General features: G+C 40.0%; 1 protein-coding gene across 2 annotated transcripts in view; it reads right to left on the bottom strand.

The window, feature by feature from the left end:
• greb1 (growth regulating estrogen receptor binding 1) overlaps positions 1-19,485 on the bottom strand; it is a 28,665-nt gene extending 9,180 nt beyond the window's left edge. For both annotated transcript variants that reach the window (XM_012868007.3, XM_021319238.2), the window contains exons 1-22: positions 19,399-19,485; positions 14,335-14,495; positions 14,064-14,171; positions 12,860-13,036; positions 12,503-12,685; positions 10,731-10,835; positions 10,472-10,597; positions 8,762-8,923; positions 8,517-8,639; positions 5,932-6,117; positions 5,048-5,184; positions 4,659-4,935; positions 4,421-4,549; positions 4,124-4,336; positions 2,834-3,031; positions 2,504-2,687; positions 2,219-2,402; positions 2,010-2,146; positions 1,559-1,910; positions 1,325-1,440; positions 994-1,199; positions 338-902 (exon numbers count right to left, since the gene is read on the bottom strand). In XM_012868007.3, the coding sequence (XP_012723461.2) occupies positions 338-902; positions 994-1,199; positions 1,325-1,440; positions 1,559-1,910; positions 2,010-2,146; positions 2,219-2,402; positions 2,504-2,687; positions 2,834-3,031; positions 4,124-4,336; positions 4,421-4,549; positions 4,659-4,935; positions 5,048-5,184; positions 5,932-6,117; positions 8,517-8,639; positions 8,762-8,923; positions 10,472-10,597; positions 10,731-10,835; positions 12,503-12,685; positions 12,860-13,036; positions 14,064-14,171; positions 14,335-14,488 (4,022 nt within the window). In that variant the 5' untranslated portion in view covers positions 14,489-14,495; positions 19,399-19,485. The remainder of the gene's footprint in view (positions 1-337; positions 903-993; positions 1,200-1,324; positions 1,441-1,558; positions 1,911-2,009; positions 2,147-2,218; positions 2,403-2,503; positions 2,688-2,833; positions 3,032-4,123; positions 4,337-4,420; positions 4,550-4,658; positions 4,936-5,047; positions 5,185-5,931; positions 6,118-8,516; positions 8,640-8,761; positions 8,924-10,471; positions 10,598-10,730; positions 10,836-12,502; positions 12,686-12,859; positions 13,037-14,063; positions 14,172-14,334; positions 14,496-19,398) is intronic.
• Positions 19,486-25,531: the final 6,046 nt, after the last annotated feature.

Below are 25,531 nucleotides of genomic sequence, written 5' to 3'. Positions count from 1 at the left end.
GCTGAGCTTGAACTATTCTGCAAAAATGTCTCTTTCGTAAAATGCTGTAAGAGGCATAATTCTACAGATAAGCAGCTGAAATTGCAGCATAAGATGGCTCTACAAAGTGTTGACTCAAGAAGGATGTATATAAATGCATGCCATACTTTCAGTTTTATCTGTAAAAATAATAAATAAATATATACCATGTATTATGTTCCTTCCACTGTACAGCAAGCAGAACATCTTAAATAAACATATTAAAGTTTGTAGTTGTAGGATTGATAAATTATTAAAAGGCGTCCAACAAGTAACGACAAACCTATTGCAATATATAAGAAGTAAAGTTTTTTTCTACCTGAAGCTGCTTGCCCAGGCAACGGATATGTGTGGCAGGAATGAAGTGCACCGTGGAAGGCCACTGCTGTCACTGGCTGTGATAATGTCGTACAGAGCTCGAGGGAGGAGCACAGATGGAGGACGACTCAATCCTCTTGCCCAAGAGCAGCTCAGATGAGGGGAGGAGGCCCGTGGGGATGAAGAGTCCGAGGATGCAGATTTGGAGGGAATTTGAGGCTGAGAAACAGGCTGCTGATGGGTGGCTGTTTGACTGTAGGATGGAGCATTTGTTTGAGATGGTGGTAGACTTTGACCTTGGAGGTGTGCCTGCTGCTGAGAACCCAGCTGGACCTGGGCGTAGCTTTGAACTTGGGGATGGCTTTGGGAGTTAGGGGTAGTTTGCAAATATAACTGAGAGGAGGTCTGGGGTTGAAGTTGAATCTGGGCTTTTGAGGGAGACTGTACATTCTCCGAGGTATCTCTTAGAGCATTTGAAGAGGTGGTAACTTGAGGTGGAAGGGCATCCACAGTTCTACTATCAGGGCAGGTCTGCAGAGGCTGAGAGGGCTGTAAAGGGCAGTCTCCTGGAAATTATCCAAAAACACAAGAGGGTTTTTAAGGAATAAAGAAATTAGGTCATATGCAAAAATCAGCTGATTTCATTTATCATCATACCGTTGTCCTGCCCCTCCTCCTCTTCATTGTCAGTGCTGCTGAGTTTCTCAGCATCACTTTCAATCACGTCGCTTCCTGGTCCAGGGTTGTGTGGTGGTTGTGACTCTGCCTTGACCAGATAAGCAGCCAGTCCCAACTCCTGTTCCAGAGTGGTCCGTTGAAGGTACGAGCAGCTTATCACGCGGAGGTCACAATACTTTAATGACCTGTCACAAGAAGAAATGCCACTACGTTACCTACATATGACATTTTTTTTTGAAGCTTGGTATATTTCTTGTTAAAGTTTGTCCAATCTAAAGTCAACAATCTTCAGTCAAAACTCAGTGTGCACCTAGGTAATGATTCTCCAAGCGGTTCAGCACCCGACAGGATCAGGATGCAAGGGAGGGCCTCCAGCTCTAAGTAGGTATGAGGAACCCATTCAGCATCTTGGATCTTTAACCAAATCTGCAGTGCATAAGCAGAAAAAAAAATAATATACAGCATCTACAGAATGATAACTCATTTTTATTTCTAATAACATTCTTAATGTCAAAGGGAAAGATATCAAGAACCAATACCCTACCCTAATCTGATCAGTGAAAGTCTGCCCAATCGTCAAAACTTGGGTGGGGTTCCCCAGAATAATTTCAAAGCTCTCCTCCAGACCCAGCTGCTTCCTCACTCTGGACAGCCGTCGGTGGGCCCAAGCTGCCAGAGCCAGAGAAGGGATCCGCAGCAGGACCATGTGACCATGATGGGCGGGACACTGCCGCACGGCGGTGAGCAGAGACTGGACAATTTCCATGGTTTCCACAGAGGTGTGTTTGTGGAGATTGTGAGAGCTGCTGATTTTGCCCGATGCAGCCATCAGAGCGACGCAGTATTGTTGGACTAAGACTGTAGTCCGGATTACAGCACTGTGCAGCTTTGGAAATCTGAAAACAACAAAAAGAAAAGGCGAGTTTCTACTGTAATTTGGTTTTAAACTTGATTAGAGTTTAGCTGTTTAAGAACATTGTACGTGGGTGTCGGACCTTTCTTCCAGGGTTGATGTCGTGCTCTCAAAAGAGGAATCGTATCGCATCAGTGGCAGGCTGCTTCCTGAGCGGGTTGACTCCAAAAGCTCTGACACACCAAAGTACTGCGTCCTCTCATGATACAGGTCCACATCCTACACACACGAGCACTGAAAATCAGACTGCTGTCTCACCAAATGTGTAGCCCTTGAAGAGTTTAGACTCACATTGCTGAATGCAGACGGCCAGTGTATCTCGTTGTAAGGGCTGATGCGAGTGCACTGCGTCTGCAAAGCGAAGGGGAATGAGGTGACGTGCAGAATCAAAATGTTTGTGGCATCTTTCACCTGTCGGGAGTTTAACAGCCGATCGACAAGCCCCAGACTGCTGTCTGTGCTGCTGTAGGATGTGCTGTTTGGGGACAGAACAGGGACATATAGAACCATGAATACGATTGATTGTCTCGTCTTTGTTGTATCATTTCAATGAGCTGAGGTTTTCTAAATCCAAACCTGCTAATATCCCAGTGGGCGTGGTCATGAACCAGGATGTAGAGTGTGTAGGAGTTGCTCTGTGCATCCTGGGTCAGCTTGTCGATTCGTGACTGAGCGCTCTGGTCCATTTTCACAACATAACGCTCTGCATCTCTCTGAGAGACAAAATCCTGCTCTGAACTACCGAGCTCCTGAAGGACACCTGGAAAACACAAAGTGTGCACATTTTTAACCAGTAGTATATATACTGAAAACAAATCGTTCCAACACTGTGTCATAGCTCTTGACTATCGTTGCACTAAAAATGTGCCAAATCCATAAAGTTAAAGACACAAATATTTTACTAACCAGAGCTCCAGAGGTGAAGAACAGTCTGCTGAAATGAGACCTCGGAAGGTGGGACGAGGATGAGGAAACTGACCCTGTTAAAAGAACCGAGGTCCAGGTTCTGTGTGCTGGAGTCTGCGATGGCACAAACATGGGACAGCAGCTTTCTAGCTACGGCCAGCTGGATGGGACGAACTTCACGCCACTCTACTCTATATTCTGAAAGCACAAATATGCACATTGCCATTATTAGATACAAAATATACATAAAGTACAAAAGAGGTAGAATAAAAAAGGATGCAACTCAATCTGACATTGTGACAGAAATTTGGAACTGAATTTTATTTCATAAACTTAATTACTACTGAGATAAAATCTGATTTATTCTATAGTTACCTGTTTAGCTGACCTTAACAGCCTAAGAATCTGATAGCATTCTAGCAAATATGTAAACAAAGATTGTAACGTTGTCATGTTGATTTTGCATTAAAAAAATTTTTAACATGAAGGATAAAATGGTTATCATCATTGTGATTACTATTTTTTTCTTAAAAAGGAAGTCTTGTATATGTATATGAAGCTGTCCCCTATGAGAAACATCTGGTTTACAAAATCGTAATAAACTATGCCTTATAAATTTAATAGCGCAGCAGATGTTATAATGGGCCTCAACGGTTTTGTTTTTTTAACTTTTCTTTCTTTGTGCTGGAAACGGACTGAATACGTTTTTTTTTTTTTTTTGCCAAACTTATTTTTGTGTATATATTTTGCGGAGGAACAGGTTTTTTTTTAGAGACACTTATTTTTTTTCAGGGTTTGGACAATTATTTAATTTATAGGGTTGCGCAGAGATTAAGAACAATCGGGCGTAATGAGCACAGGACCGAGTTTGTTTTTTTTTAAATATGCCCGGGGTGGTGCAGGCATCAACTGGCTGATGTGGCATTTTTTCCCCCTTCTTCCTTTTGTTCTCTTGAAGTCCTAACAATTGATCATAAATAACTAACAAAACCCAAAAAGACCCCCTTGTGTTTTGGTAATTTTGCAGTTAATGGTACTCAATGTTACAATGTTACATTTCTTCTAGGATCTGAACTGTGGGATCTTCATCTGACTGTTGCATCTTCATAAGACTGTTACTTTCAAATACTGACCAACAAAATAGGTACCTAAAAATAATACAAATATTACATAACAAATGACGACTGAAGTACTTTTAAGAAACACCTCTTTAAATAGTTATTGCCTGGTTCTTCCAATATGGTTATTGAGTTAAAATTCATTGAGCACAGCGTCTAAAGTTCTTCTTACCTAAACAAGTGTCTTTGGGGCTTGAAGCTGTCTCTTTAGGGCTGGGTGTGTCTTTTAAACTTTGTGTTTGTGAATCTTTTGGACTAGGTCGGTCTTTGGGGCTGTGTGCGGCCTTGGGAGTCTTCTCCTCAGCTAACATCTGACTACTGGATGGGGGTGATGCCTCGTTGTGCTCAGCACTGGCACGGTCCAGAAGGGAATCCAAATTGCCATCTAAGAAACAGAAAGCCACACAAATTTCTTTCAGAAAATTCTGATTAAATCACAAATGAACAAGCCAAAGACAGATAGACACACCTTGTCCAAGTGAATTGCAATAGTGGATAAGTTCCTGGGCAGCTCCTGTGTGGAGCTGGTGGCTGATTTCTTTCAGTCCCTCATTGGGCGAAAACATGCTCTCTGCTAAAACACGACACTGGTGTTTACCTGAAAAAGATAAACTTTGTCAATATCAGCTCTTTTCCTTCAGATTAAGTCAATCTTCAGTCCAAACTTAGCAGAGCATCACTGTGTTTTATTAAACCACAGCTCTCACCTGTTACCACCACACAGGACTGAGTTTCTTGTCTTGGTGAAGTGACGATGATGACCACATAGTTTGTGTTTTCAAGCCGCCCATCAATCAACCTGCTGAACATTTGCTGAAGCCCCTGAGCCAAGGATTTGACATCTTCCCCCAACACCACCACACCCTCCCCACAGGAGGAGGCAGCGAGCTGGGCGAGCCAGGGAAGCTGACTAGGGGTGAGGGGCTGCTGACTCTGGGGAGGTAAAGAAAGATGCTGGGGGAGCCCAGGCAAAGTAGGGGGTACCTGAGGACAATCAAATGTAATGATTTGTTCAGGTATATTATTCTATCCAGTGTTACTTACGGAAATTTCATTAAACTTTCACAAGGCTGATATTTTTCTTGCATTGTCTAACCTCTATGCCATAGTGCCTCCCTTGGGTTCCTTGTGTTTGTGACTGCTGAAACTGTCTGATCTCACTGAGGTGAGATTCCCTCCATGACCTCATAAATATCTGCTCCAAGTCCTCAATGAGGGGGACCTGCTCAGGGCCTGGGTGAGAAAGACAAAGCTGCTGTCACACGCTTCTTACCATGTATGTTGGCATATCAAAATGTGTTACACGGGTTTATAACTGATCAAACAAAGTTAATTTTGTGGAAAAACAAAATTTGTAATCTCTTTGAAGTACGTGTGGTGCTTATTGTATACCCTTGTTTTGTATAGGGCATGTGCAATGGGACGAAGGGCGTAGAATTTAGTGTTGTTCAGCTTTCACTTTGGAATTAATAAAGTATTTTTGAAATGAATTAAATCAGGACTGTCATCACCATCTTATTTTATGCACTTTTGGTGGATCAGGTGACCATCTGTGACCTAACCTTTAATGTTCTATAAGGTCCTCCCACCGATTAATGACTTTTAGCTGAAATAATTCAAAAGTAGGTCAAGCAGCAATCAGTTGCCTGGCCTACGTTTGAGCATGTGAAACTTCATTGGTGCTTATAGAGCATCTGCATGGTACAAACCCAGGTTAGGTATGTTATTAGTGGGTTATTGCTGCAGCATTTGCAGAGCATGTATGTAAGTTTTATAGCAGGGGATGATGTGTGCAGTTTATATATATGCTGTAAAACACCAGTGTGATAGGTGTATAAAAAAAGCCATATTACTGTCAGAGTAGAAGTATTTTTTTATTTTTTTGGAAGAAGTTTCACTTGAGTTGTTTTAAGACAAATTATATTTCAAACTTTATTAAAATAAACTCCACACTAAATTTGGAAAACGTTTTGCACTGACCTAGCTGGACAAGATAGTAAACGGTGAGCAGAATCTGCATCTCAGCAGAGAGAGGTTGAATAGGCGATGGTCCGTAATGTTGGTAGACTCTGGGGAGTGTTTGTGAGCTCAGGTAACAACTCCGGAGAAGAGAACTGACAAGTACATCACTTGTGTTACCAGTGAGCTGAGGAAGAGCGCCATGACCTGTAGAAATAGGAAATGTACAGAAAAAAAAGATAGGATTTAAAGTGAATATAATAAATTACATGGATTTCGGCAGTTCATTTAATCAATGCATCTTTTTCACGTGTAAGTAATAGGGTTGATATTTGAGAGGCAATGTCCCTCCCTGTTCTATCATTTGCTGTGGAAGTTGTGCGATGAGATGACAATGGCTTGCCCTCCTCCAGCCTAGTGACCAGCGACATTCGTTCATGAGAAATTTCAAGCTCGTAGACGTGCACACGCGGGCTTGTGACGTGACACAAGAAAGTTGAATGTTTGACTTTTGTCGCTGTCGCATGGCACTGCAGCCATTTATCTGGTCTGGCATCAAAAGATGATATTTCCCATGCTGTTTTCTTGTCTGTAAAATTAGATGAACCCAAGATAGTTTTTTTCTCTTGTAGAGTAGATGTAAAAGCAAGATTTCAGTCAATTCCTGTAAGATATTCAGACTTTTCAGCCTTTTCTGTCATGGACGGCTTTGAAAAATGTCAAGATACCTCCAATTTCATAACCAATTAAATTTCTTAGAGACCTGTGAACGCGATTTGCAACGCTGCCGTCGCTGGTGCTTCCCGTATGTTGGGTTTCACTGCTGTGACGATGACAGCCATCTGTCGATGTCGTTTGTCGGTACCCGTGTGTAGAGCCCATAAAACAGCAAGATAAACTACTATTGGTCCAAAAACAATATATATGAATAGAATTAGCTAACAATGTTTGGATGTACTGAGACAAAAACATCCCAGAAAAAAATAGCAAGCACTAAGCCATGATTTCTGTGAAGAATACACATTACTTCCATGCATGGAAGCAGTAACACTTGTTTTAAGCCTTCATGGAACCACTACACAGGACACATGATGTTTCAATTGGGTTTCTCACTTACTAACACATGCCCAAAAAGGCATGGGAGATTTACCTGATGACTATCTACTTGCTCTCTGGCACAGTCTGCCTTTTTTATGGATTATGGCTTAAAGTATGTAAAGACCTATCAACATTAACATGCCTAGCACACACCACAAACGTGGATTTGGAAACAAATACATGCCACACCCTACCTTCAGTTGTAAGAATTACAAACAAAATATACTAAAGAATGGGAAGAATAAAAAAAGTTTGACTTACTTTAAAAATGTGTTGTAAGAGTTTATGAAGCTAAACTTACAACTTGCTTATGACCCAGAAGCATGAACAACAAATAGTTGTAACTTTTTTCTAGGGCTGGATGATATAGAAAAAAAGATATCTATAAAATAGAAATCATATTGATCAATATCGATAATTATCAACAAATTCAAAACATTTGAAGTGCAGCTTTGGCCATTTTATGCTGTTGCTTGGTGATCCATCTTTAGATACAGAACACACAAGCTCAACCCTTTATTCAACCAACTTTTTACCAAAACTACAAGTTTTTTTAAAAAGAAAAAAGAACACATGCTCTCTGAACACTTTGAAGGGGCGGGGCTTAGTTCTTGGGTCTATGTTTGTGATTGGTTGGGAGGATGTAACGACTGTAATATTAACCTACATCGCTAGAATGCAAAAGGAAGGAAAACTGTTATTCTATTGAACTTTTTACTGACCCTTTTTTCAATCATCAAAATATATCTATCAATTGATATATACTGTTATCGTCCAGCCCTACTTTTTTCCTCATTTAAAATTGGTGTTGATCAGGAGTGTATGTTAAATCGACAATAAGGCTTGCACACTGCAGGACTCCAATCGTGTCCCATGTTTTGCACCATTTTGTAGCACCAAGGAGAATTTTCAAGCACAAACCTCCCCACCAGAAAACTAACAACATACAATGCCAACTTAAATCACACATGACAGTTATGTGTCTCCATAATGTGATTAAGAAGGTTCTAATACAAGAAACTAGAAGCAAAAATTGACTTAGTAACAAGCATGGTGGTAATGTCACCAATAAGAGCAGAAATATAGATATGATGCAGATCTATATAAAAACATAAATACAAAAAAGACAACAAAAAATTAGTCAGGAATGGATTTGGGCAGTATGCAAATCTGGTAATTTAAGATGAGAACCTTCACAAATGTATATTATGAAACAAAAATGGAACCAGGACCTTTTGCTTGGGAGCTTGTTTTGAAGCAATATGGGACTAGCAAGAATCAAAAGACAGGCTTTAGGCCAATAATAAGAAATTAAGAGGAAAAATGTGTAGAGCTCTTAGATGTAGGCATTCACAGTCGGTCCAACGGTCAATGAATTGACAGAAAAGACTCAAAAGCTAAGATTCTCCCAGAGTTATAAGTTATTTTCCAAACAGTAGATGGGATATCAACAGAATTCAGACATAATCCTCCAACTTTTAAATTACACATATAACTGATCTTTTCACCTTTAAATATGACAGGTTGCAGCCTGCAGATGTGTAGCAGCCGATCAGGCACTGTTACAGACACCTCAGGGGGCGAAAGTTGACTTGAGGACCCCCGTGAGGAGCTCTGCAGGGATGTAGTCTCTGGGATAAAAGGGAAACAAGCATAGAAAGGTATTTACATTTAGCACACCGTTTCACTGAGGCTAATTAGCTTTAAAACAAAGATATCTCTCTAAAAATACAGTGGGCCCAAACATTTATACCTGATCTTGCTCCATTGGTGATGACAGAAGTCACTGATAGTTTTGATAAGGCTAATGATGACTGTGCAGACTTCACAGTACTCTCTGTCAGACTGTTGGCAGACGATTCAGGCGACCAGCCTTTGTGTCTCTTTTTTGGGGGGCCAGCGTTTGCATGTGGACCTGTCATATAGAAAAAACAAGATCATATTTAGACAGGGTTTTAACAGCATTACATAGGAAGTTATTTTGTTCTTTTCTCTGTTTTATTCCTCTAACTCAGACGGTACTACTTGTCATTCTTCAATCAGTTCGCTTTGGGATTGATAGCCTGAGAAACACAGGAGTCACTTTTCTCATGTCAACACCTCACAAATTAACACATTAACTACAGCATGCGCTGAGAGAGGGTTGGGGATACTGTAATGCAAAACAGTTGTATTTTAGTCACGCATTTATCCATCTATTTCTCTCAAGTATCTGTTAAAATGCTGTAATAATGGAGACACATAAAAGATGTGCTTGTTAAAAGGGAGATGAAAAAAAAAACTCAACACATCCAGGAAGGAAGTGTTTCATTCACAGATAATGCAGGGGGGGGACAAGATGCGACAGACAGAGGGAATTTTACAACCCTGGTTTATGGAGGAGGCAGACAGAGCGAGAGAGAGGGAGAGAGAAGGACAGAGGGAAAATAGAGGAGAAAAGAGAGGCAGAACTTTAGTGCTCTGAGGACAGGCATATGAAAGCAGGGAAAACAAAGGGTGACCAACCCGACATAAAAAGTAGCTGCTGGGCTCTTGTGAAACAGACAGACACAAAGGGGAGGGGCTTAAAGACAACCAACACAAACTCATCCTGTTTATATGCAAACAAGATGATAGTTAATTGTAAATTAAGGAAACTTACATTTCTCTTTACATTATAAAACATAATAATAAAATCCAAAACGCATGGCAATACGAGTGGAATATTGTTTATGTTTTTGTCACCACAATTTCTTTTGATTTTTATTTTATTTCTTACAAATTGCAGGTATGGCTGACTTTGAGCCTTCCTCATCTGAAAACGTCCAAATCAAAGACACTCCGTTGCTACCTCAATTTACCTATTTAGATATGGTAGCTTCATCAATCAGAAAAAAATACAGTTTATGCTTTCATCAGTCAAAACACTCAAGCGGAGCAACTGATGCATGCCCTGTGTCATTTCTAAAGGAACATACATGTCCTAAGATGGCCTCATGTTCTTAACATTTTATTAAAATAATTGCACTCCAATCAAGCCATTCTACAGGGTCAACAAAAACAAAAAGGGAGATTCACAATCATGCAATTAATGATCTTAAATGTTCAAAACCCTACAGATAAAGTCAATCAACTTGAAAGAATTGTTATTTTTAATATGTCAATGTAATGTTAGACTTTTTATACACACACATGCATACATACACACACACACACACATATACATATATATATATATATATATATATATATATATATATATATATATATATATATATATATATATAGTTTTTTCTTTTCTGCTGTACTTTAAAAGCACCAGGTTCATTGAGACATTTCCTTCATATTGACACTGTAATACAGGCAGGCATTGCCCGTATGGATCCCAAACAGGATAATATATGTCACTCTTTGAAATGACATGCATGTCATACACCCAAGAAAGAATTAAAAGGCTGAAGAAAACAGGGAGGAGAATCTGTACCTGTAGCTGAGGGTCTTCCTGGTCCTGACTGATTTAAAGGTGGCTGGGAAATGGAGGAAGTTGCTGCGTGGTTCCCATTTATCAGCGTGCTGGGGACACCAGCTGTTTGAGGCTCCACATGTGATCCTTAAACATTTACAAAAAGAACAAAAGTTTATTAGATACAATAACATTTCAGAAGACAACAAGGAAGTTGCTTTGATGTTTATGTCAAAACAAGTGACCAAAATGAGTACTGTAGCTTTGCGCCATCTTTAACCTGCAACGCTGCCTGGTGCGTGACTCAAAGCTGGGTTCGATGGCCGTTCATCCAAAGTCGGGTGTCCCTCTGAGAGACTGGATCTTATCTGTCTTATCCGGCCATCTGAAAGATATATAAAATCTGTTGTTCACTGACAAAAGCTCTTTCAGATTAATGCTTTGAAAGCGGCCATGTTTGTGAGAAGGAGTACAACTTGGTTTAGTGTTTAATGTTGAAGTTTGAGGCTTTGAACAATGGAAACAAAACTCTGACCACCAAGCACTTAAACACTTAAGATAATAAAATATGACTCAAAAAAACTTTACAAAAATGCAAAAAAACCAACAAAAAAATATATAATTTCCCTCCAGATCTAGACTAACCCAAGAATAATGATATCTTATCAGCAGGATTCCCCTAACTTCCTGAAGAAATCTCCAGAAGATCAAGGGGTAAGTTCTTGTGACAGGATAGCAACAAAAGAGTCTGTGTCTGTTCCTGTAAGCGTTGCTGCATCACACTATTTCATGAAATGTATACCGTTCCCCACTCACTTGTCCACAGTTTGTGTGCAAACAGTCAAACTTTGTAAAGTTAAACAAAAAAATAATAAGTCAACATTAAATAGTATCATTGCAGATTTCCAAAATATACATGCTGTTCTGCCTTTGGGTGCCTTAAGCTAGGACTCTGCTTTGTACCCTTCTTATTTTTTACTGGTGTAAAATTACAAAAGACAACAGAAAGTGACTGGTTACTTGTATAGAATAAATTCAGGACTGATTCCATGTTTGTAGCGAATGCTGTTTTTAATCAATTCTGTTAGAATATTATTTTCTCAATTATTCTGTGTTTGTAGATAAGTCTTATAAACTTAAAGACCTGGAAAATTGTATTGTTTTTTTTATTTTATTTTTTTTTTGTATGGGAAAAGTAAAAAGAAAACAAAGGATTTAGGAAACTTGCCACAAACATTACCCTTCTAAATGGGATTCACCTTCGGTTTGGTTTGTATTTTTAGGTTGTGAGCCCCGCAGTGTTACTATGAAAGCAAACCTTTTCCAGGAAACAAAAGGCCTCTTAAACATGGATGTTAAATTCCAGCGTTTTAAAACCTACACTTGAGCAAAAAACAGGTTAGGAGAAAATCTGCTATCAACCTCTATATCTTACACTTTCCATTCCAAAATACTAGGTTCAAATAACTAACAATTAAGTGTAAAAAGGGGCGGGGTGGTGGAGGTGGGGATACCGCATTACAACTGTATTACAGCCTTAACATCCCTAAGCACAAATCTTGTCCCCAGGTAGTGTCTTTTTTCAAAACATAACCTCACGTTGTGTACACTCTACCATCTCACCTTTGACCCCTCTGTGCGCTTGTCCTACCAGTCTGTCTGGTTGCACCCACACATTCACATCTTAGCAGTCAAAAATGCATATTTACAATAGTCACTGGTGTTTTTTCTTCTACGTGTGTTAAGAACAAAAAACATTTTTAGAAAGCATTTTTCTCATCTTTATAAAGTTCAACATAAGTCTCCATTTAACAACTGGAGCTCTACAATGGTTAAAGCATCATTGCTTAAAACTGGTAACCAAAAACCCCAGCCTAAAATAATAAGATACATTCATGTTGTAAAATGTTCTTTTTCCTACTTGACCTTGTTTTTAAATTTACTTGAAGTGGCATATTGAAAGCTGTAAACTAGACTTAAACCCATTGAAACGGATTGGATATGCCACATGATCAATTCTTTTGTAAAAGCAGTCGATCCATGAGCTCTTACCATTTCCCCTCCAGCAGATGGGAGCACCCTTGACCAGTATGCCTTGGTTATTGCGGTAGAGGTGGTACTTCAAGTGCTTCTGTTTCTTAGGCTGGGTGCTGAGCTTCAGGTTAATGTGGTTGGAAAACTCTGTGAAGTAACGGAAACCTTTCTCTCCACAGCCCATACAGTTCCCAGAGAAACCTGGAGTAGCAGAGAGCAAATAGGTCACAATATGCTTCAAAATGATGTAGATCATTTCATCACAAATACACTCAGATACAAAAACAAGCACAAGATTCATGGGCTGGAAATTATTTAAATCTTCTAATCTTTTAAACAGAAACTCATGTCATATTTTCCAGTCTTCTGGCTCACCAAGCAGGGCGTTTCGACCCCGTTCGTCTGGCAGGAAGCGGTGGTCCACAGCGCAGACCAGCAGGTTGTCGGGGAGGGAGGGGGATTTTACCCCAACTAGCATGAACCCAGGAGGGACATCCAAGTTGTCTGACGCAAGTGAGGACAAACGCAGATCTTTGCCAGCCTGACAAAAGCCTGTTTGGAGAGCAAGGAGGGAACGTATTCATAAAATATTCAAGAGGATGCGTTAGACGCTTACATGTTTCAGAACAACATACAATTTTGGTTTCAGGAAAGAAAGCTTGAGTAAATACAAAAGCCAGTGCTTAAGAGTTCATTTAATTTATTAGGAGGAAAAAAAAAACTTTAAACCAACCTGGCTCTATGTAAACTAAATACCTGGTTGTGCCACCCTTGGCAACAATTGCCACAAAGTATTTTTGAAAACCGGCAATGCGCTTTTTATTTTGCTGTGGAAGAATTTTTTTTTTTTGAAGAGGAAGAACAACTGAGCTATGTTTCAGCTTTTTTTTTAGTATCAGTGACGAATGTTAAGTTGGCTTTAAGGTCAGATTTTAACTAGGACTCTCCAAAACCTTCTCTTTTTGAATAATTGAGGTGGACATGCTGTGGTGCTTTGAATCATTGCCCTGCTGCATAACTCAATTGTGCTTGATAGCTGGATATTTTCCTTCAGGACTTTCTGGTAGAGAGCAGTCCCACCCTATCTCCCTACCACCACAACTGACTGGCAGTATGATGTTTTTTTTCCCTTAAATGATAGGTGTAACAGGACACGCAAATCAAAAATAATTTCACTTTTGCCTCCACACTCCACATAGCGTTTTCCCAAATGTCTTGATATTCAGCAAAATGTGTCAAATGTGAGTCAGGTCTTTTGGTTTTTATGGTCAATAGTATATTTGATCAAGGAACTATAAATGCCATTTATACCCAGTCTCCTCTTATTGTTAAATCATGAATACAGAGCTTATGTTATTCCTACTGTTAGGTTCAATCGGTTCTTTAATTTTGTTAGGTTAGGACATGATATGCTCTTTTAAAATCGTGTAGCCTACTTCATGTCATCAGACATGTTTTATTTAGGTGATTTCTTGGTTTTGATGTGGTACACTTTTAGACAAAAATACTCTTTTCATGGACAACTAAAAAAAATAGCAATTCTGTATCCTTGTCATCACATATTTATGCATGTACATGCCATCTGTGGTGCAGCATCCCTCAGGTGGAGGTTTCATCTGATACGGTATCGGTGGGCTGTTGGACTCTGAGCCATCTTCATCATCTTCAACATCGTTCAATGTACGAACTATTTAGGATACACAAAAAAAAGTTATTTAATGGCAAATGAAGGCGTTGCAAAATGTACTTAAATGACATTTAAAATGTTGACTCAAAATCATACACTACAAATGATAAACCCCTTAATCTTGAGCTCACTGCAGCTCCCCCTTCATATTTCTTCAACCCACCGTCCTGCAAAAACAGCTGCTCCGTCTCAAGATACAGCTGTGAGAAGACGGGCCGAGGCACCACTGTGTTCGACCTCAGGGACGCCTCGATGGAGTTGTGGAGGACCTCCTCGAAGCGCGTGGACCGCAGCTGGCCAGCGTAAGAGTTCCCCATTGGCGTCCTGTAAGAACACAGCCACCCAGTGCTGGAGCCTTAAAAGTCTTCTGTTTGTTTTCATTTTCTTTGAAATGGTCACAGAAATAAAATGAAGGTTTTGAGGTGCAGAAGTGTTAGCTCAGTGAAGGAAAGAACTCTGTTGATGTTGTGATATTTAGAAAAAAAGAAAAAGCTAATAAAAGATTCAAATCTTAAGTTTATATTTATTTAAACGCTCTCTGGCATCAATTAAAACGTCTTCCTTTAGGTATTTATAAAGGCTCAGACACATCCTACGCTAGTGCAAAATAATTTCAAACCAGAGACGCATCTCCTCTCACAGACACACACAAATCCACACAGGCTTAAATTGTGGCTGCGGGCGCATGGCGTTTGGCCAAACAACATAATATAAAATCAGCTGCGCTGACAGAGTCAGGACACCCTGACCTAGACACAGCTCCCCCTCTGTTTTTCTGCTTTCTCTCCAAGAGCATCTCTCTGACTGTGCTTTTCACCACGGTTCAGTTCGGCGCTAATCTTAAACAGATCTAAAATAAATGTAACAAACACAGGATTCTTTTTAAAGAGGACAAATATGTCTTAGAGCAAACATTTCTTAACAGAAAGAATAAACTAGGACAGTGAGCATCACACTAACCGCCTTGCTTTAAACTCTGGGAGACCACAAGCTCGCTGCCAAACTCACACAACAGACTGACAAACCTGCCTGCCTGTGTGACGTTAATTGGCCAGGGAGCGACTTGACGGTCAGCTTACTGAAAAGACTTTATTTCACACAGTTAAAAGCCTTTCTGCCATATTTTTAATAATATGCTGCCTTCAATAATGTCCTACAATGATGTGTTGTTTTGCCAAACCACGTTCCGCGTTGTGGGACAAAAAACAACAACAACAACAGAAAGAAATCTACATTCACACTGAAAGAGGTTTTGAAAACAATTTTGAAGCCTCATAATCCATCTTCTAGTTGGTAACATCTATCATAGAAACACACCTAACAGACAAACAGCAGCGCACATCTGTTTCTAAGGACAATTTTGAGACAAATCGATTTAAGGACAAATTATCTTTTTTCAACCAAGAGGTTTGTTTATAATAATAGATAAGACAGGCTTCTTTCAAAAGATAATAAAGCAATGGAAAAACAGAGTAAAATTATTTGTAATTAATGAAATGAAGAATCAGTAACAAATTTGTTACAAATAATAAAAAAGTACATTTGCTAATAATTTATACCCACAGATGGATGGATGGTAAGTCAATAATTTTTATTTTTTATTTAATACATTTTAGACACTGAGAAAACAAAAATATCCCCACTCATTAAATGCAACAAGACTAAGAATTTCCACAATTTCTCTCTAAACACATCAACCAAGAGTTTGAACTATGATATAGTTTTTGTTAATTGAATAAAAATCAGATAACGGTTAGGGGTATATGCATTATACATAAATGGGAATAATCTTGCAACTCCTACAGTTAAAAAAAAAATAAAAAATCAAAGCTACTACCTCTACCAAAGAACCCACAGACTATTTTTTGTTGTGTGTTACAGTCCTAAAAAGCACAAAAAAATAAATATATCTGAACCAGTCAAAATCAGCAGGTATTTCCCACTGAAACCTAAAATCACTGCATGTTTAATTATTTTTTATCTAAATACCATCCACATTGACTTTGCTGAGGGACTGTCAAAATACATCAGTAACAGATGTTCTTGTTCAACAATTTCCAACATCGTCATGCTAGCAGCTCGGCTGTTCCGAGATTTCCAGCTTTACATTCTCCTCACACGTTTTGGCTGAAGAGATGAGCACACACATTCCCGACCACCTCCTGCTCCCGCGCTTTGAAAGGGGCAGCGCCGACTTTTAGGGTCTTGCACCAGCTTGCAGAGAGACGAAGTGAACGAGAGACAAAAAGCCCGGTCACAACCCAGCCAGCCCTGACAGGAAGTAATCACACCTTCTACCAAAAGGGTGCTGATCATTTTACAACCGGGGGCTCTAGGGGGGTGGGAGGTGAGTGGGTGGTGGGTGGAATTTAATCTCTTTTGTAAAACGTTCTATGAATATACCACGGAGGACCCTTATGCGGGAATTTGAATTTATTCCAAAAACCAAAGCTGCATCTTTCATCTGTTTCAACTCGCGTTATTGAGCTGTCGTAGAATATGTATTCATCTCAAAAATCCCCCTGTCATTACATCTAAATGAGTTTCTGGAAATATCCAAGAGAGCTGCAACGCACAAAAGGAAGGGACGCGGCAGAGATGTCAGCAATAAGCCACAAGTAAAACTTTTAAGGCTGCTTTGTTGATCTTTTCTCCTCCCACCTCCCCCTTCTTTCCTCTTTCCTTGACATGGAAGTGGGAGATCCTTTTATCTCCCCCTCTTCTTTTTTTTCCTTCTGCGGCCTCTCTTTCACCCTAGGGAGAGAGACACTATTGTGGCTTTTTTATGACCCCTTGAACCCTATTCTCTTCACTACCTTTACACACACACACACACACACACACACACACACACACACACACACACACACACACACACTTTGTAGTGTACTGGGAAATCCAAACACTATGCAGCCAATCTGATACATTTCCATTTGTATGTCAATATTTTAAATCGTTTTCATGTGTATTACTTAATTAATTATTAACTTGTTAAACTGGATGTAAATATTATGCATATAAAATGTGTAAAAGTGTAATTTAAAGCCATTTTCCAGACATAGCATCTGATAGCAATGTCTAGTTTATACCATAGCTACATCTAAACTACAATATCAGGCACATTTTAACCTTCTGCAGGCAGAGAGACGTGTTTCCATTGTGCACAAGTCTGCTAATGTATGCAAACACACATATATCATCTGTGCGGTGAGGGCACGGCTGAATTAGTTTGAGGGATGTCTCATGACCACAAGGTCAAAGGTGAACCCAGATAACAATGTTTAAGTAAGACTTTGATGTGGGCTATACTTCTTGCACACGTGCACATAAACATGCATGCGCGCGCACACACACACACACACACACACACACACACTCCCAAATTCCCACCCCAGACACACTCTCCTGGGGACTTGGGCTCTGCGGACACAAAAGGCTTGTCTTAGGGAGGGGTGAAGGGTCATGACAGGAGAGGTCAGATAAAGACCCCTGGCTTTTTTCTCTCACAACCCAGCCCACATACCAGTTAGTGACATACACACACACACACACACACACACACACAGAAAAACACAAGAAGCACCAAGGCTTTTAAATCTTTCTCTTCACTCCGACACGTGGGGTCTCCAGATAGTCACATTCCCACTGTGGAGCAGACAAGATACTGGCACAACTGCTGTGATGAAGCTTTATGCAAATAATATACTACCGGAAACAGTGCAGTGTCAGTACGGGCCTGCTAAACGTATTGCCCATACGGTAGGATCATCAAGTACTTATTTCATTGTATGTCAGATTAAGGTAATTTAGATGAACTTTGCTGAAGTCAGACTGGATGACTCTTTTAACTGTTTTTTTTTTCCTCTGAAGTGTGTTTAAGAGTCTGTATTTGAAACAGATAAGATAATCTAGCGGAGGAATGTGCAGCATCTACTTCTGGTCGGACGGGAAGAATTTAAAAAAGTAAAAAAAAAGAAAACAATCTTGCTATAGATTTAGAGGATCCCGACAGCTGAACGTATGTGCAGAGCAAACATGCAGAAGGGGATACTCAAAGGGAGCACCTCCGTGCAGTGACCCACAGCAAACACTTCCATTCTCAGTTTGCTCAACAGACACTGGATGGGTGAAGAGCCAGCCAACTGGTTCGGCAGCCCTTCAGCTATACATTCATGTGCTGATCCAAACTTTATAACAACCAGCCAATCAGCTTACAGTAACTACACAAAATACTCCAATCAGTACATCCCTGCATGCACAGGAAAATTCCTTACAATGTTGCAGAGCTGATTGCAATACAAAATGGTGTATGAGTCTAACACCACCAGCTCCACAAAAACAGTACAGTGGAAGACACTACTACTGCTGCAGGTCATTGTCAGTCTATATACTGTGCCCCATACGTCTGCCACTCACTGAATGCTACACTGCCTGTTGCTTTGCTATCTCAGAGAATGTCCTTGAGCAGATTTTGTTTCTTCTGCTCTGTCCTGCTCACATAAACTCAGCGGTACTTGTATTGTCTAAATGCATGAGCGTCTGGCTTAAAAATGTGCACCGGTGTGTGGTTATGAACTTTTATGATGCCAAATGTTCTCAAAAATTCTAATTTGCGTCATCCTCATTGTCATAACTTTGACCAAACAGGCAGATGTGAAAATGTTAACGAAGACAAATTTGCATCGACTTAAATCCAAAAAAACGTTATGTATCAATATATATCACAAAGAAAGTTTCCTATTTAGTAACAATGTACACAAGACAGCATATCTGCAACTAGGAGACTAAATTAATACTGAGCCATTGTGTACATATGGCTTCAAACGTGTACTGTAATTAAGAACACAAACTATTTGTTGGAATAAAGCCAAAAATTAATGCATTAATTAAAATATTGAAATATAGGTGGAGTAAAATAAGTCTTAGTTACTTCATAGTTAACTTGGGTTGTATGTTCATAACTTAACAAAACTGTAACTGAAGCTTTTCAGGACGTGTCTTTGAAAACTGACACATAAAATACTGATGGATATTGATAGATCCTAAGCAGGCTCCTACGTCTACGTGCAGTGATAACGGCTTGTTATTAAACATCAGCACTGACCTTGCAAAGTAAGGGTCAGTTCTTTATTTTATGTTTCATTATTCAGAAGCCAACTAAGGTAAATAATTAAAGCTGAAACTGAAAAACCAAAACAGATACAAAAACACTGCTAGGTGGACTTACCTCTACAGTCCAACAGTAGAGTCCGAAAAACTATTTTACTCACAAAGCGAGCACACTGATCCCGCGTGCAGTCACCATGTCACCGGCGCGAGACCTGCAGCGGGACTAGCTTTGGTGTCGCGCGTGTCATCACCTCTGATCCGAGGCGAGGTCCCTCCCCCTTCCTCCCCCGAATAGTGCGGTTCGACGGCAATTCGATCAATTTGTGTTTTAAAAAGCAGACGCCATGAAGGAATGACGCAGTAAAATAAACAGATGCCGGTGGATAGAGAAAGAAAAAACACATAACGTGTATGTGTTTATGATAAACCATAACAATAAACAAACCCAGAAAAAGAAAGGCGGCAGTATTTGTGATATATTTACAAGTTTTATCGGCACTTATCTTATCCTTATTAAACACAGACACGACACGAGGTAGTTATTGAAATGGATTAGTGTATGGGGTTCCATTTGTGCCAGAAATATGTTTATGCGTCTTCTGACGTGTTCATGTGTCCATGTATGTGTCTATGTAAGGTGTATATGTATCCTGCTTATGTAATGGAAGCTGCATAAATTATGTTTATGCGTCTTCTGACGTGTTCATGTGTCCATGTATGTGTCTATGTAAGGTGTGTATGTATTGTGTTTATGTAATGGAAGCTGCTTATGTCGTGTCTATGTGCTGTGAGCATATGTATTGTGTCTACATGAGGGATCAAGTGCATGGCATTTCTTCACTTTATGTTGTTTGACCTTGTTGTTGAACCTGTCGTTTTCCCCGTCATCTCCCTGTGCTGTTTTACCTGTCGTCTCCTCTGCTGTTGCAACCTGTCGTCTTCACTGTTGTTACAACCTGTCGTTTCCCCGTCATCTCCTTGTGCTGTTATTCCTGTCATCTATTCTGCTGTTTTTACCTGTCGTCTCCTCTGCTAGTACAACCTGTCGTTACAACCTGTCCTCCCCGTTATCGGGCCGTGTTGTCACCTGACGTCGTCATGCACTGCTTTTACACAGTTGGGTGGGTTCCTGCTGCCGTTTGCCTGTGCGGTTACCTTTATTTTATTCCTCTTTATTTTTAATCTTTAATGTCACAACAGTAATAACTCCCTGATTGTTCCCAATAAGCTCCGGCAAACACCTTGGTTCTTCACTTACTGATCGGTGCGGTCACGATAAACCTACGTACACACCACTTCCGGTTCAACTGAAATTTCAAAATAAGAGTCTTTGACACAAACGCCTCCTTTTGCTTCAAAGTTGAGCTTCAATGCTGTTAAAATGAGCGCAACCAAATTTGTAATTTTTAAATTTCTCATCTTTTCATATTTATTTGATGATGCTTAAATATACAGTGGACAGAAAATATCATTATAAGAAATATTGTCCCTCTGGGTGAAAAAAGTCTTTGGATTTTAACCCACCCCCTTTAAAGGGAGCAGTAGGTTGCACACGTATCCACTTAGGCAAGGCAAGGCAAATTTATTTATATAGCACAATTCAGTACAAAGACAATGCAAAGTGCTTTACATGATTAAAATATAGCAAAATAAAAGCAAGTAGGAATAAAATGTAGATAGAAAATAAAATAAAAGCAAGTAGGGATGTAGAAACAAAGAAGAACTTTAAAAACAGTAGAACAGTTTAACTAGAACAGTCAAAGGCAATTTTAAACAAATGTGTTTTTAATCTTGATTTAAAAGAACTCAGGCTTTCAGCACTTTTACAGTTTTCTGGAAGTTTGTTCCAGATAAGTAGAGCCGTCCGTCCGTCCGTCTTCTTCCGCTTATCCGGGGTCGGGTCGCGGGGGTAGCAGCTTCAGTAGGGAGGCCCAGACGTCCCTCTCCCCAGCCACTTGGGCCAGCTCCTCAGGAGGAATCCCAAGGCGTTCCCAGGCCAGCCGGGAGACATAGTCCCTCCAGCGTGTCCTGGGTCTTCCCCTGGGCCTCCTCCCGGTGGGACGTGTCCGGAACACCTCACCAGGGAGGCGTCCAGGAGGCATCCTAACCAGATGCCCGAGCCACCTCAACTGGCTCCTCTCGACGTGGAGGAGCAGCGGCTCTACTCTGAGTCCTCCCCGGATGACTGAGCTCCTCACCCTATCTCTAAGGGAGAGCCCAGACACACTACGGAGAAAACTAATTTCGGCCGCTTGTATCCGGGATCTCGTTCTTTCAGTCACGACCCAAAGCTCGTGACCATAGATGAGGGTAGGAACGTAGATCGACCGGTAAATCGAGAGCTTCGCCTTTTGGCTCAGCTCTCTCTTCACCACAACGGATCGGTACAGCGCCCGCTTCACAGCAGACGCTGCAGCAATCCGCCTGTCGATCTCCCGCTCCATCCTCCCCTCATTCGTGAACAAGACCCCAAGATACCCCAAGATAAGTAGAGCATAGGAACTAAATGCTGCTTCTCCGTGTTTAGTTCTGGTTCTAGGTATAGGCTGGAGCCAGAAGACCTTAGTGGTCTGGAGGGTTGATACATTGATAACAAGTCTGTGATTTATTTAGGTGCTAAGCCATTCAGGGATTTATAGACTAACAGAAGGATTTTGAAGTCTTTCTTAGTCTTAGTGAGGGGCGGGGTAAACATAAACTCATGAATTAGTTTTTCCAGATCCTTCTGAGACATTAGTCCTTTAATCCTGGAAATGTTCCTCAGGTGATAGAAAGCCGACCTTGTAATTGTCTTTAGGTGGGGCACTTAGAGGGCACGAAGAGAGATATAAAACCAGCAACCTACTGGTTACAGGATGAAGTCCAACCTCTTGAGGCACTGATGCTCCCAAACCATGCTTTAATGTATTTAATTTTAAATTGCATATATTTTATCGCCCAACCCTGGGTCTTTCTGCATGGAGTTTGCATGTTCTCCCTGTGCATGCGTGAGTTCTCTCCAGGTACTCCGGCTTCCTCCCACAGTCCAAAAAACATGACTGTTAGGATAATTGGTCTCTCTAAATTGTTCTGTGAGTGTGTGCATGAATGGTTGTTTGTCCTGTCTGTCTATGTGCTGCCCTACGACAGACTGGTGGCGACCTGTCCAGGGTTTACCCCGCCACTCGCCCAGTGAACACTGGAGATAAGCATCAGCAACCCCCACAACCCCATGAGAGATTAAGCGGGTCAGAAAATGGATGGATATTTTATCGCTGAAAAAAAAATAGAGAGTTTGAACAACCCATGCTTAGACTCCACCATACTTAGTAAAACGCTACCCTTACTTTCAGGAAGAAAACACAACCTAAAGAAACCTCCAGTATTTCCAATAAATACATTCAGAAAACTCCTACATAACAGCTTATTATATGATAAACCCATAGAAGAGGTAATAGGTGAGTAGCTCTGCAGGAAATGAGCACCACAGAAACAAGTTTTATTTAAAATATTAAATACAATCACATCTGACATTGGCTCGAGGTATTTGTTGAGATCTGTGTTTGCTATAAATGTAGTTGTTTTTGGAATGAACTTGCGCATCCTAATTCACACTAATTTCCGGTTGGTGGCGGTAATGTACCAAGCTGTTCATTTGCAACCGCCATGAAAACATCAAGAACACGAAGAAGAGGACCCATAACATATTTTAGAATTATTTAGAATGTAATAAATATACTCAAGAAAGAGAGATGTTGTGTAGAGAATTAGGCAGGAATAAAAATAAATTAGAAACAAGGGAATTGTTTGAGAGGTCATCTGGGGATGTAGCTTTTGGGAGTATTTTTAGTTTTCTAAGAAGAACGGGTGTTTAGAGAGAATCTAATATATTGTCTGATCCATACTCCATTCTGGAAGGTGGCGGTACTGCACCTATAAGTTGTTTGCCAACCGCCATTAAAAAAAGAGAAGAAGAAGAAGAAGAAGAAGAAGAAGACCCACACAACGGCACATGGTGGTGAAAAAGCCGTGCTCGCTATTCCGAGGAGACCAGCTGTTCAACAGACTTCATCTTCGCAGCAGAGGAAGGTCAGACCAAAAGTTGGGTATGAAAAACTTTCCAGACAATTGTTGTTTTATTTGATGATTAAAGGTGATGTAAATATTTGTGTTTTAATTCACGTCGTATAAAAAAGCCGAATTACCAGTTAGCTTAGGCAGTTACAAAAAACAAGGATACATAAATGTATTTAAAAAGTTGTGGCTAAAATTCTAACACTTTTTTTATTTTATTTGTTTTTTGCTTGCTGAAAGCACGATAGGAGTGTGGTTTGCAGTAGTATGGCGTTGTACAGACATTTTTTTGAAGGGGTGTTGCTAACTGGCTAGAGCAGGATGTATCGGGTGGCATATTAAGACTTGTGCTGCTTTTCCGGGCTTAGTCACTATTTGTAAAATTCAATGGCATAGCACAATCTTTATCGGCTTCGAGGTACTGTGGCTGGAGTGGTTGTCTTATCAATTTCTCACATGCCAATCACTGCGACACGCTCGCGCTCTCTACCTGATATGTACCATCGGCTTCTTTGCGCATGCGCAAACAGAATAACTTCCAGGTCGCCGTTGAATGTGCTTTATTAGTTTGAAAAGGACCAGAAAGTATTCCCATCATTTCCTACAGAATTCTATTGTCCCCAGAGAGCTCACAGTCTGCGCACAGCACGCCCAATTATGTGGGAGCTGTAACTTTGTGTTTTTTTTATCAGTAGAGCACACAGAGAACCGACTTTAGCCTAACAACGGCGTTAGGCTATTACTACTTCTTCTGCGCTGAGACCTCAGCAGGGCAAAAACAAAACAAAGCGCCAATCTCCACCTAGTGGTCGGAGGCATTGACGCACTATACTTCACTGGAGCCTTCACACTCCAGCCCGGGGGGGGGGGGGGGGGGGGATTTTTAATGTCATAATTTTAACATTACGCTAGGTTAGTGTTCACATTTATTTTCATTTTGGTTTAGTAAAGTATTAGTGAATTAAACAGAAATAGCAGCTGTAGATATTCTCAGGTGTCTATATTTTCAACCCTGGATCTGTTTGGGTTTTCTGCTCCACAGCATGTTTGTGAAAACAAATGTCTCAACATTCAGGGAGAGGCTTTGGTCCTTAAGGCCGCCATTAACTCCTTTTACTTTATCAATTTGCAGTTAATTGTTAATACAATGATACTAGTATCAATATAATGCATAACTAACAGCTAAAAAAAAAAATTAATACCAGAGATTTAATTTGAGATCAAATTGAAAATAATCTATTCTAAATCCTGAGAATTGGAATCAAATTTATTCTTGAAATTTGAATCAACCTTCCCTACTGACTTCCAAAGAGCCCATAATGTTTTGGATAGATCTCAATCAGGCTTTGCACATCTTTCATAAAGCAGGCCTGCTTCATGATTGTCATGATATCAACACCATGCTTTGGTTAAGCAGTAAACAACTTATAACTCATTCATAAGTGTTTATGAATTAAGAGTGGGCAAGAAAAACTGTTTCTTGCCAAATAGTGAACCTAATTAATTAATTCAACTATGTAATCATTCCAGAATTGCTTATATTAAACATTTCAGGCTAAGATACTGCCTTGTAAGTAAAACCAGTCAGTTTTGTCTCTTTTTAAGTCATGCTAAATTAAGGGTGCTCCGATCAGGATTTTTGGGGCCGATCACCGATTGCTGAAAGCAGTATTGGTTGATACCGATCACGGGTCACCGATCACTAGGTCTATCTGAAGCCTTCTATTTATCATGTCATATATTCAATTTTAATAGTCTTAACAAAAATGTATATGTATTAAAATTAACAGAAGACAATGTATTGTGAATTGTCAACTGTATACTTTTATTAACAGGAAACGTTCAACATTTTACTTCCTTAGAAACATCTTAAACAGCTTAGAGCTTAACAAATAAGCCTTATTTCTAAATAAGATAGAAAAAAATCTGTCATTGTTAATTTACACAAGTGTACTTAAACTTAAAGTGCAGAGGAAAGAGAACAAAATCAAATATTTTGGGATGCCATGATAAAAAGGCATAAGGTATGTATTTTAGGCTTGTCCTGCGGTAATTAACTGAAAATAGAAGCCATGACGGAACAGTCACACATCTTTAGATAATATATCAGTAATTGTTTGGCTTTTTGTCCTAGCTCAAAATCTAAAATGTCCTTTTAATCACTGCAGACATTTTTCAGTAGTAATAAAGTTTTGTAA

The sequence above is a fragment of the Fundulus heteroclitus genome, chromosome 4 (genome assembly GCF_011125445.2).
Source record: "Fundulus heteroclitus isolate FHET01 chromosome 4, MU-UCD_Fhet_4.1, whole genome shotgun sequence".
Lineage (NCBI taxonomy): Eukaryota > Metazoa > Chordata > Actinopteri > Cyprinodontiformes > Fundulidae > Fundulus > Fundulus heteroclitus.
The sequence above is the reverse complement of the archived record's forward strand: the minus strand, read 5'-3'. Positions and strand labels throughout refer to the sequence as shown.